This window comes from Echiichthys vipera (assembly GCF_963691815.1).
Source record: "Echiichthys vipera genome assembly, chromosome: 8".
NCBI lineage: Eukaryota > Metazoa > Chordata > Actinopteri > Perciformes > Trachinidae > Echiichthys > Echiichthys vipera.
In genome coordinates, this window is record NC_139833.1 from 23,460,529 (window position 1) to 23,476,099 (window position 15,571).

The following is a 15,571-nucleotide window of genomic DNA, read 5'->3' on the forward strand; positions in this document are numbered from 1 at the left end:
TTCCATTGGTGGCGTCCCAGCACCTGCTAAAAAAACCGCAGCATTATACAGGGCACCAATATTATGTAATCATCACTGAAATCATGGAATCTCAGTTACGTTACCATTTATCTCATGTTTTATAGTAACCAACAGCTGTTCTAAAGGGGATTTTTCCTCTGCATAGCAGTTTCAGTGCCTTCTTTTTCCTTCTTGCTCATTTTGTGTCTGTCTCCGTTTTGGAACAGGTATCCTAGGGAAAATCCTGCATGATGACCACAGGGCTGTCTCATATTCACTGACATAAAGTAGCAATCGTGTTGACAGAAAATATATATATAATCACCAGAAAAGGAGGCCATTTCCCTCTAGAGCTTTGTTAGGTCAGACGTTTAAAGTAATAACGGCATGTTCGTGGTTCATTGTGTCATCATGTGTGCTAATGTGATGTACATTATGTAGTCACTCCTGCTTTGTTTACATTGTTATATTCAAGAAAAGTGGTGAGCACAGCGCACTACTGCCAGCTTTAAAGGCTAAAATGCCTGCACTCATAGAGCTGTCAGGCATTTTGAATAAAAGAGATTACCAAATGTTATGTTAGGATGGCTACCACTTCGCTCCACCTACAGTCTAAATTATGAACTATTGGGTTCTATTGGGGTAATTACTGTTACCAAGGATTCATTTACAAAACAACACAACATTTTAGTCACTTTGTAATGTACAATTAAAGCTCAGTGAAGACACATTTAACTAAAAGGATGCTCCACCACCGACTGTCAACTAATGAGGTGACATACGTGTGGTAAAATGTTGCTTTTTGTGAATATACACTGGAGATCAAAATTAGAGAACAAATTATTAATACTTGATTTGTTCTGAAATACTTTGATTTTTTATTGCCCCGAAGTTGATAGAATATCCACTATGGCTATCCCACTGCTGTACTAGCATGTTTGTTTTAAATAACCAAGGCACTTCAACAAAAACCTTTATTTTGTGAAAAAAACAGTGAGCAAAATTAGAGAACAGTAACCACAGTGTCAGAAGAGAAGACTGAAACAATGTGTTCTTGTTTTCTTTGGGCTGCTATAGGATTCAAAATTTAAAAGAAAGTGTAGAGGCCCTTGCTTTGAATGACTTCACTAGTTTCTCACACTGCTCTGGTTTGATCTTGGTACATTCTTCTTGCAGTCTTTTCTATAGTTGGGTAACTGTAGTGGGTTTCTTGGCCATTACTTTGAAGAATTTTCCAGAGATTCTATATGGGGTTTAGATCTGGACTTTGACACTTCCTCCTTCAAATTTAACTGACTTATTTAGACACTTTGGGTTCAGTCATTCCCAGTCCGACACAGAATATAATGTTTCCCATCAGACCCAAATAAACTGAACTTCAGCAATGTCATGTCATGGTTGTGATGTTTTCTGAGTTGGGTAACATTCAAAACCTTTACTGTAATTGTCTCCCAATCATCTGCAATTTGCATGCAAGACAATGCCCCCTGTCACACTGAAAAACAGGTTACACAATTCCTTGAAGCTAAGAATATTGAAACAATGAAGTGACCAGCCCAGAGTCCAGATCTTAACCCCAAAGAGAATCTCTGGAAAATCCTTGGCAACAAAGTAATGTCTAAGAAAGCCACTACAGTTACTGAACTGTGGAAGAGACTGCAAGAAGAATGGACCAAGATCAAACCAGAGCAGTGTGAGAACCTAGTGATGTCCTGTGGGCACAAGCTGTGGCCTCTACACTTCCTGTTCATTTTTGAGTCCTATAGCTCTAAAAAAAAAAAAACATTCTTTAAATCTTCTCTTCTGACACAGTGGTTACTGTTCTCTAATTTTGCTCACTGTTTAATTCACAAAATAAAGTTTTTGTTGAAGTGCCTTGGTTATGTAAAAGAAAACATGCAAGTACAGTGGTATAGCCACTGCGGGTATTTTATCAAATTCTAAACAATAAAATATAACAATATTTCATAATAAATCATATATCATATCATATTCAGTATTAATACTTTGTTCTCAAATCTCCATATCCATGAGGCTGAAAACTGAATTTTCTGACAGTTTTGCATAGAAAAAAATATGATTTACAATTAATGGATTATCAAAATAAAAGATTATCTTTAGAGTGGCCATAAAAGTTTGGGAACTGATGGGTTACAGTAAGTTCAGTAAAAAGCTAATATTTCACCGTGAAATATGTAGAGTTGTAATAACCCATTTTATGCACTCTCAAAAGATCGGTATATTGAAACCGGACTCTCTGAATGCTCTCAACTAGGTTAGTCAATTATACCCATGTAAAAATCAGATAACACACAGGGACATATTACCGTATACCTATGTGAACCAAATGTATGTAATGTAGTATGTCTCTATGCTACGCTACACTTACAGTGGAACATTGAATTATGTTCCTATTGGAAAATGGATCGAACTAAACATTTCAAGGGAGAAGAGGGCAACACGAAGGAGGACATCAGGAAACTCTTGCTCAGAGTATTCAACGCAGAGAAGCCAAACAATTCCAGCTTTATCTGCACATTTACAGTGTGTGATCACACCATCATTATCCTGTAGCTAGAGACAGTGACTGTTTCACTGCCATGTGTTTCAGTCAGTACTTAACTGCTGACTCATCTCTCAGGATACTGTAGGTACAGCAGATGCTTCAGTTCCCCTCAACCTCAACACACACACACACACACACACCACTTGTCTGCAAGGGGCACGGCCTCTGTCTGTCCCCTCAGACCCCCACCCCACCCAGTTTCTGTCTGACCCACTGTTTGACTCTGTTTCCCTCTGTCTCTCTCTCAGACACAGAGGCATAGGTCAGTTGAGAGATCTTTCTGTCCCACCTCTCACCCATCCACACACACACACATACACACACACACACACACACACACAAACACACACACACACACACACACACACACACACACACTGTACAGAGTGACAGCAGATCTTGGTTGTAAGACCTAACTGTATGTCCATTACCTGGGTGGCTTCAGGCTCAGCTGTACCCTAATGGCCTGGAGACTTTGATGTGACGTCTTTTTTCTCTGTGACCTGTCCAACCCTGTCTTACCACACACACACACACACACACACACACAAAGCCCAGCCAGGGATAGCTGTCATTTGAACTTTGTTGTGGCCGGGTTGCAGCACGTCCAATCTCTCAGCAGGGATTTGTGGGGCTGTGGCTTCATGACAAACATTCACACCCTGTCTGCTTATCTGTCTGTCTGTCTGTCTGTCTGTCTGTCTGTCTGTCTATCTGTCTCACTGTATCCTTTAAAAGACACCTATAAATAATCTGAAATGTTGCTGCCCCTTGCTTTGCTTTCTTTTCTCTCTCACACTCCACAGCATTTACTCACTAATGGATTTCTGTGTTTACACTGAGCTGAGGAAGCAGTGATAACGGCGGCTGTAAAGTAATCTCACAACAGTTAACACTCATCTCCTTTCTCCTTCATTTTGTACAGCTGGGGCTGCTTAGGTGTGCTTGTGTGTAGGCACATGTGTGTTTATGTTTCTGTGTGTGGAAGCATGAGAATAACAGAAGAGCTACTTTGCTGTTTATGCTGTTGTTTTTTATTAAATTATACAGTATGTGACAGATTTTCAGTATTTGAGTAGATTATATATTTATGTGGATTTACTGGGAAGTGATAACTGTTTTCTATGCTATATGAAGGAACTTTTAGGCAAAACAATATCATAAAACCACATAATCAAACGAAAACCAATTTTGCATTTGATTTTTATGTATTAGAGAGAAAATGCTTTTAATTGAGAATGCAAAATAATGCTGACTCCTGCAGTACCTCATTTTATTGCACATTATCAGTGACTATTATTGCATTATTTAAAAAAACATATTTTAAATGAATAGTTGTCCGTGTTATGTATTACAATCTTTTCTCAGTTAGAGGAACATTTTATGCCATTATCATAATCACTTTCTGAATTCTTAGTGGGTTCAAGGCCCATCAAGCTTTATAGCAGCATTTACTCACTATTTACTGTGTGTAATATAGTTTTCATGTTACAGCACAGTAATACTATTAAGTATATTTTTCTTATGTATATACAGATCTCAGCTTTCATATTAAACATCCATAACATGCATATAATACAGTTAGAGTGTTGCTGCAATTTTGGGGGTTTTGATGATCCCATTAATTTGTGTATCCTGCTATATTAGAGTTCTGTTTCATGGTTTAATCAGCCAGAACTGATTTCTCTTGGACCTCTGTGAAATTCCTGGTATAGTGTAGAACATTTTTGTTGAGCTAAACTGAAACATATTGTTGAAGTATATGTGCATATGTTTCTTTTTTTATTTAATTTTTTTCACTGAGCATCTGGACAAGTTTTTCAGTTTCTGACAGTTTGTGGGCCCTCCTCATACATAAACTTTGAGCAAAGACGAAACATGTGCTGGACCAGCTGACGCATGCTAGACCCGACAAGCTATCTGTGGTCATCAGTCCATCTCAGCAGGTCATACTATTCTGAGGGCCTAGCAGTTATTTCATTTTGCTGTGTCTGCACCCAGTAAGTTGGATTGAACGGGCATTACATCATGGAAAAAGGTTTCCGATGCCCGCTTACATTTAGAGCATGATATCACTCTCTCTCTCTCTCACAATATGGGCGCACACTGATAGAAGCAGAGAAACACTCACACACTGACATGTACACTAGAAATCTCAAACACACGCACAGCGGCACAGCCATAAACACTGGTCACAAGTTATTTAATGCCTCCGGTGAGCAGCTAGACAGCGTCATTTAGACCAGAGAGGCTATGTGACACTCTGTCCACAGGATATCTGATCCCCATGTTTCTGTCGAGAGTGTGAGGCTTACTCATCCTCCAACATCCCTCAAATAACAGTCAAGGAAAAGATCACAAGGTAGTCTATAACTTGATATGGCATTAATCGGTATATTATACCAATGACCATACCAGTGGGGTCACTGAGGTGATAAATCCATGGTATAAGTAAGTGCCATTCAGTATTAATTAAAGCTCTATATATCATCTTTAATAGCTTACACACTCAAACTATATTATACTTTTCTGTGCACAAACTGATATTCGAGATGTAGCTAAGTGATGTAAGAGAGCAAAAATAAGATTTAATTAGGCCAGAATGATGTCATACTGTTGCAAGTATGTAAATGTTCTTACAAAATATATCTATATCAGCTAACCTCAACAAAACTCTTGTACAGATTAAGTATTGAAATATCTATGGAGAAATACAAATTAGGAAGTGGGTGTATTGAATTCCCTCTCTCTTGAAGCCAACAATGCAAGTGCAATGTATCCAAATATGTCTCAGCTCTTGAAAGACACGGTGTGGGTCTAAAAATTGCTGTTACTTTAGTTGATCTTCTGCTTCCATTTATTTATGTATTCAATAACTCCACAAGGATCTAGCTCCTATTTCTGCACCAAGGGCCAATAAATATCATGTCAGCATGTTAAAAACGTTACATGTATGTGTTGATGACTCGATTCAGTGTTTAAAGTAATAGAAATGTCCATCTCTACATTCCCCTCAAATCATCCTTTGATGATACTACAGCATCTCTTCCTCCTGACAAGTCATAACATATAAAACCAGATGGAATTTCTCCATCCATATTTATTTAGATTCGATAGTGCATGTATAATGCCTTTTAGAGCTAAACTCTTCTCATCCTCCTTATACAACATTCCAAGAAAGTGATGCACAAATAAAGTTTAGACTGTTAATATATACAACTCCATGTGGCGACAGCGATGTTATTTGGGTTGTTTAGGGTAGATCTTAGGAGGATGGGTGGGTACATTGGGGTGAATGTAGCAAGTGGTTGACAGAGTGTGTGATGAGGGATTGAGCCGCCTGCACCTTGAGTTGGTTCACTTGGGATGATTAAGCTGAGGTCGAGAGAAGAAATAGGACTCTCAGGGATTAGGGGATTTAGAAATGTGGTAAGCCTGGTCGCAGTGTTGAAAAAAATGGCATAAAAATAACAAAATATACTGTCCTAAACTGAGCATTCGTCAGGGTCAAAGCAGCGGACTGTGTCTAAAATTATTAACTGTGCAATATTTTTAATATACATCATGAAAAGGCTATGTTTTTGTAATTGCCAATATACATATTAGTTAGGAATGTACAGTACAAATGGAGGTAATTATAAAAGAATATGTGGCGCTATTTAGTTTTAGTGGGGATGAGAGCTGAGTTTAGTCAACGAGAGGGCTTAAAACTGTGCAAAGGGGGTTAAGTTACAGTTTAAAAGCCTGGTGTTTTGGCTGTTGTGACTTGCTCTGAAGCCACTCAACCATGGGCAAATGTCTTAACAACTTATAGAGTTAGGCCTGCAGCAACCCAACGAGATCAACAATGTATTAAGACGGGTGTTTGGTCACAGAGATCTGTAGGAGATTAGCTGTGAAGGCCACTGTGGGAAAGAAGTGGCTTAGATTAGACAGCACAGGGAGTCTTCTACATTCACTATCATTGCACAATTACTGTATCGTGTTATTTGTGACTTTCGGCAGGCCTGTCTGAGTAAATGATTGATGAGCTGTTTATGTTGACTCAGCGTGCTTGTGTTGTGTTGTCCCAGCTGGTCTGTAGAAGAGTGGGGAGTGTGCAGCCGGAGCTGTGGAGGAGGGGAGCAGACGAGGCAGGTCCATTGTCTCCAGAGAACCAGCCAGTCCAACGTAGATGCCCTGGCCGACTCTCACTGTGCCCAGCCCACCCCAACCAGGAGGCAAGCCTGCAACGCACACAGCTGTCCGCCTGTTTGGACCACTGGGCCGTGGTCGCAGGTAAGCAAGCATGTGTGAAAGTGATCTGCCACCGTCATGTAAGAATGAGAAGTTTTGAGGCCTACGTACAACACTTTCATCCACAGCAGGAAAAAAAACACTTCAAAGTTGCCATTCGGCCTAAAGAGCTCTACACACTGAAGCCTTCATGGCTTCACCACATTTTATGACAGTGATCTCAGTGGCTTTAAACTATGAATGTGCCCACTGAGACCTCCCTTGTTTTGTTCTCTGTCCAATTCCTTTACATTGTGTGTGGTGACTTGTCTCACTGTTAAACTTTTAACTGCCATTTTACCCCAAATATCCTTAACTACCTGTCACAAATGGTGTCCAGTGTACTTCCTCTCTGGTTCTCTGTAGTGCGTCACAGTCTCCCTGTTTCATGGATGTACTGAAACACTTTCAAGATTTTGATTTAGGCTGTGCCATAAGATGTGTGCAATTGTTGGACTTCCTCAAAGGAAGTATTAAGGAAGTAAAGCACAATAAGTCAGTGTTTGGATAATGGGAAAATATGGTAGCCATGATTAAATACTTTTTGTGGTTATTGGCTTGTTAAGATATTTGGCCTGTGACGTCTATTCTATGCTTGAATGTAGTTTAATAGCAACATTATGTTGAATATTTAATTCATTCTTGACAAATCCTTAATTTGAGTGGCTGAAAAGCATTTGAGGACATACAGTCCAATTTGATCATTATTATGTGTCTGTTCATTTGGCAGTGTTCTCGTAAGTGTGGCAGCGGCTTGAGGAAGAGGACGGTGCTGTGCACAAGCACTGACCCAGGCGCCCGGGCACACACAATGCCAGACAGTTTATGCGCGGGCCTGTCGAAACCCGCCAGTCAAGAATCCTGTTTCATCAAACGCTGCCAGAAACAACGCAAAGTCCAGTGGTTTGTCTCCACCTGGCAAGAGGTAATTTAAGAAAATATGTAACTAAAATAATTACATCATTAGGATTACAGTTTGTACATTTATATTTGTTGAACTCATGTAAATAAGGTGCTCTCTCTCCATTTCTTCTCTGTTCCTGTCCTTCTTGGACCATCCAGTGTTCAGTAACTTGTGGTCGTGGCTATCAGGCACGCTTTATCAAGTGTGCAGAGAAGGTGTGTATTACATGCATGATGATGTAGCAAATATAGCAAAATGTTGATAACTATCAAATTAGTAGCTTTAATCATTAATTGTGACAACTCATAGTTTTAAACTCTCATCTCTTCAAATATCAACTCTCTATCATGTAGGTTTTCAGTTTTTTCTTCACTGTTGTGTATTCAGGGCTATGGATTGTGTTGTACAGAATAATTGCCATGTTACACAATAGCATCGTGTAGCTTTCATTAATATCTTTTGGTTTCCATAATACAGGACACTGCAGGGAAATACAGAGAACTTGCCGCCAAGAAGTGCCATCATGTCCCCAAGCCCACAGTTGAGCTCCAGAGGCCCTGCATCCAGGCTGAGTGCCCCATCCGCACTACTCCACCGGTCCACCGATGGAGCACGCACCATCGCACCTATCCACCTCAACCTACACCTCGAGCAGAATGGCACTCATCTCCTTGGTCTCAGGTACGTTAACTTGTGGAGCACTTCATTATATTTTATATTTTGTTGATGTTTGTTGTTTGTTTGTTACTTTGCAAGCTCCCCAAAACTTTGTTGACAAGACAGGAGGATTTGAATGTCTTACACGCCGCCTTCATAGTATTCATCATCAAGGTGGCTTTGTACTCTACAGTGCACAGTGACATGTGGGGGAGGAGTGCAGGCAAGGACGGTCCAATGTCTGGTCCAAGGGAAGCCCTCTCCTGGCTGTGCCCTCAATCTTAAACCCTCAATGTCCCAGGCCTGCAACACCAACTTCTGCCCAAAACCTGAGAAGAAAGGTATTGACGCTGTAATATAATATAGAACTACACTGATACTTGTTAAACAAAACTCTTGCAGTCAGAAAAGAAATAGAAAAAAGCTTCCATACATATTTTTTGTTTTTCCTTTTTTTTTCCACAGACCTTGCTTGCCGGGATTACTTCAACTGGTGTTATCTGGTGCCCCAGCATGGAGTCTGCAACCACAAGTTCTACGGCAAGCAGTGCTGCCAGTCCTGTTCAAATTCAAACCTATAATCAGACAGACAGATAGGTAGTTAGATAGACAAAAGACTATATTTGACGCACATGCTTAAAAAAGACAGTTTTTTGCTTTAAGCCTGTGGCGAGCACTGAAAAACAAGTGACACTTCAATGGAAATGCAAAAGAGTTGCGGTGCCCTTACTTCTCCCTGCGATGCCGGACATCTGGATACAAGAACTTGATTCACTACACAGGAGTGTGATCAGGACAGTGCAAATAAAGGAAAAAACTAGAGAGAGAACTAGCAAAATCTTGATTAAAGCAAATGGGACTGACATATCCAAAGGAAACTGAAAACCTGAAAAATCCCAGCTTTGTTTATGTACTGTATGTGATTGAACAGATCTGTACCCAGGACACCCAAACCCAGCCAACTAAAGGCCAATGATGGCAAGTCATCAGAGAAAAACATTTGACGAGGTTTTTCAGCCACTGCCACGCAACAACATGTGATACAGCCTTGTCTCGGCAGAATTCTTGATCAATTGTAAACCTGGGGTCTGATAATGAAAAGGGATGTTTCAAAGAAGAACATAATTTTGTTCTACGGCTTGATACAAAACAGAGTGGGAATAATCACAGTGGGCTTCCTCAATAGCTGGACAATAGCAGGAAGTGTTGTGTTTTCATGTAGAAGAAAAAAGTAAAGAACAAAGGAAACGCATCATACATGAGAGCTTTTCTGAGATTGTTCAAGGCTGTGTGACTTCCATACTCTGTGGTGCTACAACGTTATCTTCTGTCACCAAATCAATGTGCAATCCTCAAGTTTCAGGAAAGAACAAATGAATTGTGTGACCCATGTATAGTATTGTTTGTTTTATTTATTGGCTTTACAATACAGCGTTGCTGGAAGACTGTATTAATAAGCAGTATAAATGTGTCATTTTATTACTATAAATAATAAGCCCATTACCTTTATATTTTGTAATATGTTTCATAGGATTTCATGCTGACAAACTGCACCTTTATTCAAAACATTTACTTTATTTTTGAAGAAAAAAATGTGATGTCAAAAGCCCAATAGAGCAATGTAAGCATTGACTAGTGATCAGAGCTGTCAAGTGGACATCTTTTTAATGACAAAACTGTTTGAAGAGTCTGCTCCATCTTTCCATTGCATTGTCTGACATTATCAGACAACTCATGTACATATTGGTTATGGTTAAAAGCACTGATATACAGGTGATAGCTATTTCATGTGATGTTTACAGTGTAAATGAAATAATAAACACACATGTCATGTCAGCATCTCAGCTGTGGCATGAGTACTGATTTCATTATTTTCAGATGAAGAAAAAAAGAGGGAAAACTCAGGAAGAAGACTTCGAAGTCTTCAACAGGGCACAATATTGTCATCAAGCCCTGGATTTGTCTGTCAACAAACTGCATTGGGGAACTCTATCACCACCATGCAGAAAAGTGGTGCAGTTTCCACCTCTGGCCTAGTCAGTTGCTACTTTAGATATAGTTAAACCTGCATCAATGTTTGGCTACGAGGGGGCAGTGCAACAATGGCATCTTAGCACCTTCAAAAGTTGATATAGCAAGCAAAGGTTGCTTTGACCTCACAAAACACATTTCGAGCCATAGCTTAAGAATTGCTACGCTAATTATGACAACATTTCACATTAAAGTCTAATAGGATAAAATTATAAAGTTATGAAAGTTTATAAAAAAAGGTCAACTTTACTGTGACATAATTTTTCTGACCATAATTCAATTCGACAACTCAGGAACCATGAAGTTACTGCATTATACTCTAATACTGAACTGCTGGCACTATTCTTGAAACTGTGATGAATATATAGATCTTCTGTGCTGCTGGGTTGAAGATATGTATGAAGCATCCATGTTTTACCAAAAAATATACTTTTTTACCTTTTATAAAATTCCTTCAAAGTCTTTACTACATATGCTTATATAATGTAAGTCTGAACAGACATGGATAGAAACTGTAACTTGTTCAAAAGTCAAGCATTATAGGCCCATGTGATATTGAGGTATAGCCCACAAGTAAATGTGACATGCCATATCATAACATAATGAAACAAAAAGAATTATGATTGAAGAAATGACCCATGTAATCTGATTCTAAGCTCTCATCCTCACTCTGCAATAGAGTGCAGCACATGAGCCAGCACCCAGGCAAACAGTACTGCCAGAATGGTATTAGCCATTTCAACACTTATGACATCTTGTGTCTGGGCTTTACTCTTCAGTCATTCCTCAACAAGTCAAGGAGACACAGTTGCCCTGGACAAAATCATTGTCATAATCCTCAAGGCACAGCCCTAAGGCCTTCAGAGAGAGAGGGAGAGAGAGAGAGAGAGAGAGAGAGAGAGAGAGAGAGAGAGAGAGAGAGTGAAAATGGGAGGAGAGAAGTCTAGTGTGAGAAGACAGAGAGAAGTAGAAAGAAAAAGGGAGGAGGAAGGGCATCAGTGTAGTTGGTGCTGTCATAGAAAAATGCTGTGAGAAAGAGAGGATGTGAGCCAGAGGGAGAGGTGGGTATAGAGAGAAAAGGGGGTTTTCCTCTGTAGTTGATTTATAGTTGGTCAGCTGTGGGCACAGTGTTACTCTGTCTGGGTGTTTTTGTGTGTGTAGCACTGTATTACTGAGTCTAGGCCATGGTATCGGGGTTTTTTTCACAGGCAAATGCCTGCAAGACATTAAGAGATGCAAAACAGTTGTATTAATTAATGCCAGTCTGCTGACAAAAGCAACACCACACACACACACACACACACACTCTAACCCCCCAAGTTTCTGGAATGCACTGTCATCAGCCACTTTGCACCCCTTTCAAGTTAAAACTCAATCTTATGGAGAAGAGAAGGAAAGAGAACTTTATAATTGTGATCTTCATAATAGAGTGCTACAGGGGCAACGTTTGCATTATTGCAGAAAATAAGCTCTGTGGCAAACAAAAGTTTATGATACTTACGTATCATACATACGTATCATACATACGTATCATACATACGTATCGTACGCGTTTCGCTCAGTAAGGTAATCTTCACAAAGTAACAACCCTTTTAATGACATTTGAGGCTGAAATGCAATCACCAGAGTCAAAAAGTTAACTTTTGACTTTAAAGATACGCAGAAGCTTCAAAATTGACAAGTGTGGTATTTACTGGCATAGGCTATTTATCTTGTAAAACAAGATCTATCTAAGTCTATTAAAATTGTGTTATCCATAGACCTTATTTAAAGTGTAATTCAAGTGAAAAATCACCCCATGGTCTTTCTCGGCACTTACATACATCAAATAAGCCATCGAGACAATTCTTTTCGTGAATGAACTATTAACGGAGAAATCCGGTAGAGTCGCTGACAGTTGCTAACAGCTGGGCGTGGCTAGCACTGATTAGCTCAGGGCATTACAGTTATGGCTTGAAACGCTTTTTTAAACCACTAATACTGCTCAAAATAACACCAAACCTCTGCAGTAGCATGCTAAGAGTACCTATATGCTTTAAGAGTACCTATGCATAAAACAAAGCACCAACAACGTAGTAAGCAGTGATATTGGTTAAAAAAGCCGTTTTAATGCCTTCACTGTACTGCCCTAAGCTAATCAGTAAGCCACGTCTGGCTGTTAGTGACTCTCTCGGATTTCTCCATTAATAGCTGTCCATTAAAAACTGTGTCCATGGCTTATTTGATGTATATAAGTGCCGAAAAAGACCATGGGATGCCGGAATTACACTTTAAGGCATCTCACTGAAAACTAAAGTGACCAGATTTCTGAGACAAAACACGATCAGTATTAAGTCAGTTTGATATGCAACATTCATTTGATATTCAGAATAAAAAAACTATTAACCATTTAAACCATTTCATTGAATTATGTCAAACCACTTTTGCAACGTGAAGACTAATAGTCCTCATGTATCACAAGGGCTTGTTTTTAAATAATATATATTTTTATGATTTTTTATGATTTTTTGCAAAACTACTACTACCTACCAAAAACCCATTTAAAAATCCCACTGAGGGAACTGTAAGTGTAAGTGCAAAATACTGACTCAGTTTTAGGTTTTAGGGCTAATTCCTACAGTACTCTGTTGTGTCAATATTACATATGAATTGTGTCTTCAGTGGGGCAGGGGAGAAAATGAGTGGAAAAAGAATCGGCAGTATTGTTTTATGTCATTGATGTAACGTGAATATCTAGTTTGGAATGCCATAGGTTATACAGTGTATGTCTGGAGTTTGCATTGTCTCCCACTGTCTTTGTGTTTCCTCCTGCGGTTCAAAGATGCTGTACTGTTGCAAATATGCATGTGCTTTTCTGTCAATTTGAAATGAGACAGCAACTAACCATTATTTCTGTCTTTTTTGATTAATCGATTAGTTGTTGGGTCCATAAAATGACAGAAGTAGGTGAAGAATATTAATCAGTGTTTCCCAAAGCCCAAGATGACTTCCTCAAATGTCTTGTGTTGTCCGCAACTTAAAGATATTCAGTTTACTACCATAGAGGAGTATAGAAACCAGAAGATATTCACATTTAAGAAGCTGGACTCAGAGGACAACAATTACTCAAACTGATTAATCGATTGTCAATAGTTGCCGATTCATTTATAGCTGACAACGAACTGATTGATTCATCTTTGCAGCTCTAATGTGAGTAAGCCCTGTGATAGACTGGTGACCAGTTGTTGTATTACTCTTCAGATATTAACCTGTTATTTCAGTAATTACGCTACCAAAAACCATAATTTATTACTTTATTGACTTTTACTTTGACCTTCATTTCACAGCAAATTTATTTCCACCTCACTGTATACTTGCTACAGCAGTTTAACAAAGAAAACAAAGAAGAGGGGGGAAAAAACCACCACACAAGAAGAAAGGGATTAAGAGGATGAAGCATTTTGTTTATACAAAGATAGTCATCACACAAAGGCTTCCTGTAGATAGCAAAGGTGATCAAGACAAATCTGGAAAGATCCAAAGTGTTACCTAACCCATGTCAGGTAACAGAAGAGCGTATGTGTCAGAGAGAGACAGGAAGAGAGAAAGTATGCCCAACACTCCCCTTTCCACTTTAAAGAAACTATGCTATCTCTCGCTGCATCTGTTTGGAAAGATCTGGCTCTCGGGCCTCGAGGCTACACTCAGAAGGTTCATCTGAAGTTACAGGGTTATTATCTTCCCATCAAAGATGCACAAACAATCCCAGCACCTTTAGTTGTTTCCTCTGAGCTATTACAATCCCCAGGTTGTAGACGACATTCTGCCACAGTAATAAGGACCATTGTGGAGCACAACAAACTGGGGTGCTTATCTTAAAAAAAGTCTCCATTTATTTATTGTAAAAAGCTTTTTTATTCATAACCAGATTTTCTCCAAAGTGTCAACTATGCGTAGCTTTCTGATTTTGTAACTGGACATTGACTTTTCCAATTTATATGTTTGTCTAATCGTAAACCAAGCAATTGGTTCCAAGTGTGTTTGTGTGTGTGTTAGTGGTTGGCTGGGGTTGGGTGAACATTATTATCTGTACAGCAGTACCCTCTGCTGACTATATATATAAATGTAACACACAATGCCCCCAAAAGAGTGAAGTGTGCAACATGCTATGCTATGACTCTACCAAGCCCTGGCCACAAAACCCTCTGTCATTTAGTAGCGTTGACCTATAACGGGTAACTATGGTATGTTGGCATACTATAGCTTCGTTATTTGTAATTCTCATCTCCACTCTGTTAAGAACCACACGAACAGGACTCAAAAAGTAGTTCCCTGACCGGGAATCGAACCCGGGCCGCGGCGGTGAGAGCGCCGAATCCTAACCACTAGACCACCAGGGACTGTCGAGTACAGGGAAGGATTTTTTCATCATATCAAAAGGTGCACTGTGATAGGTGAAATTATGTCACGATACTGTGTTTGTACACGATTTGCCATAGAACTGCGTTATTCCATGCGTCAAACGCCGCTATTCTTGGCGTCTAAATAGTAGCACTTTCAGCTTTCTTTCCTTTTTTTTTAAACTTTATTGAATTTCAGCTTTCCATTTACTGGCATGTATAGCTACACTTTTTATCAAAAAAAAATAAATCTAATATAAACATTTCTGTTCTTACATGTTACAGAGTTATACTCAAATCCAAATAAAATGTATTTCTAAATGTAGAAACAATGATAACATAAATGTAAATGTACAAACACAGTAAAACATGAAAAAAGGAATGAAGAACAACGTGTATGACTCATAAACCGTATAAAAAATAAAACATATACTATGGTGTGGCTACCACACACCATAGACATGAAGGTATGTCTACACGATGAAGTGCATTTGTATCAGTCTATGATTACGCCCTCATTTGGCATACTGTACTGCCTGAAGGAAAACCCAAATGTCCGGAAACACCATATTTTGGCAAACAGAAAATATACTCATATACATATATATATATATAAATGAACGTATGACTTGGTCAAATTCAGTTGAATACTTACCAGATTTTGAAAAAGCAAGTCATGCTTAAGTTTAGGTTAACCGGCAGTTGACGAAGCTCCCTTTATGGGGTCCTGGTTTGGGTCCTTGGTCAACGTGGGAGACG

At 39.2% G+C, this 15,571-nt stretch overlaps 1 protein-coding gene across 1 annotated transcript in view; it reads left to right on the forward strand.

The window, feature by feature from the left end:
- Nucleotides 1–8,983, forward strand: part of adamts16 (ADAM metallopeptidase with thrombospondin type 1 motif, 16) — a gene marked incomplete at both ends in the record, with an annotated part of 52,090 nt that extends 43,107 nt beyond the window's left edge. Inside the window, 6 exons of the mRNA XM_083918960.1 lie at nucleotides 6,640–6,844; nucleotides 7,572–7,766; nucleotides 7,904–7,960; nucleotides 8,223–8,426; nucleotides 8,596–8,743; nucleotides 8,868–8,983. Of these exons, the coding sequence (XP_083775086.1) occupies nucleotides 6,640–6,844; nucleotides 7,572–7,766; nucleotides 7,904–7,960; nucleotides 8,223–8,426; nucleotides 8,596–8,743; nucleotides 8,868–8,983 (925 nt within the window). The remainder of the gene's footprint in view (nucleotides 1–6,639; nucleotides 6,845–7,571; nucleotides 7,767–7,903; nucleotides 7,961–8,222; nucleotides 8,427–8,595; nucleotides 8,744–8,867) is intronic.
- Nucleotides 8,984–15,571: the final 6,588 nt, after the last annotated feature.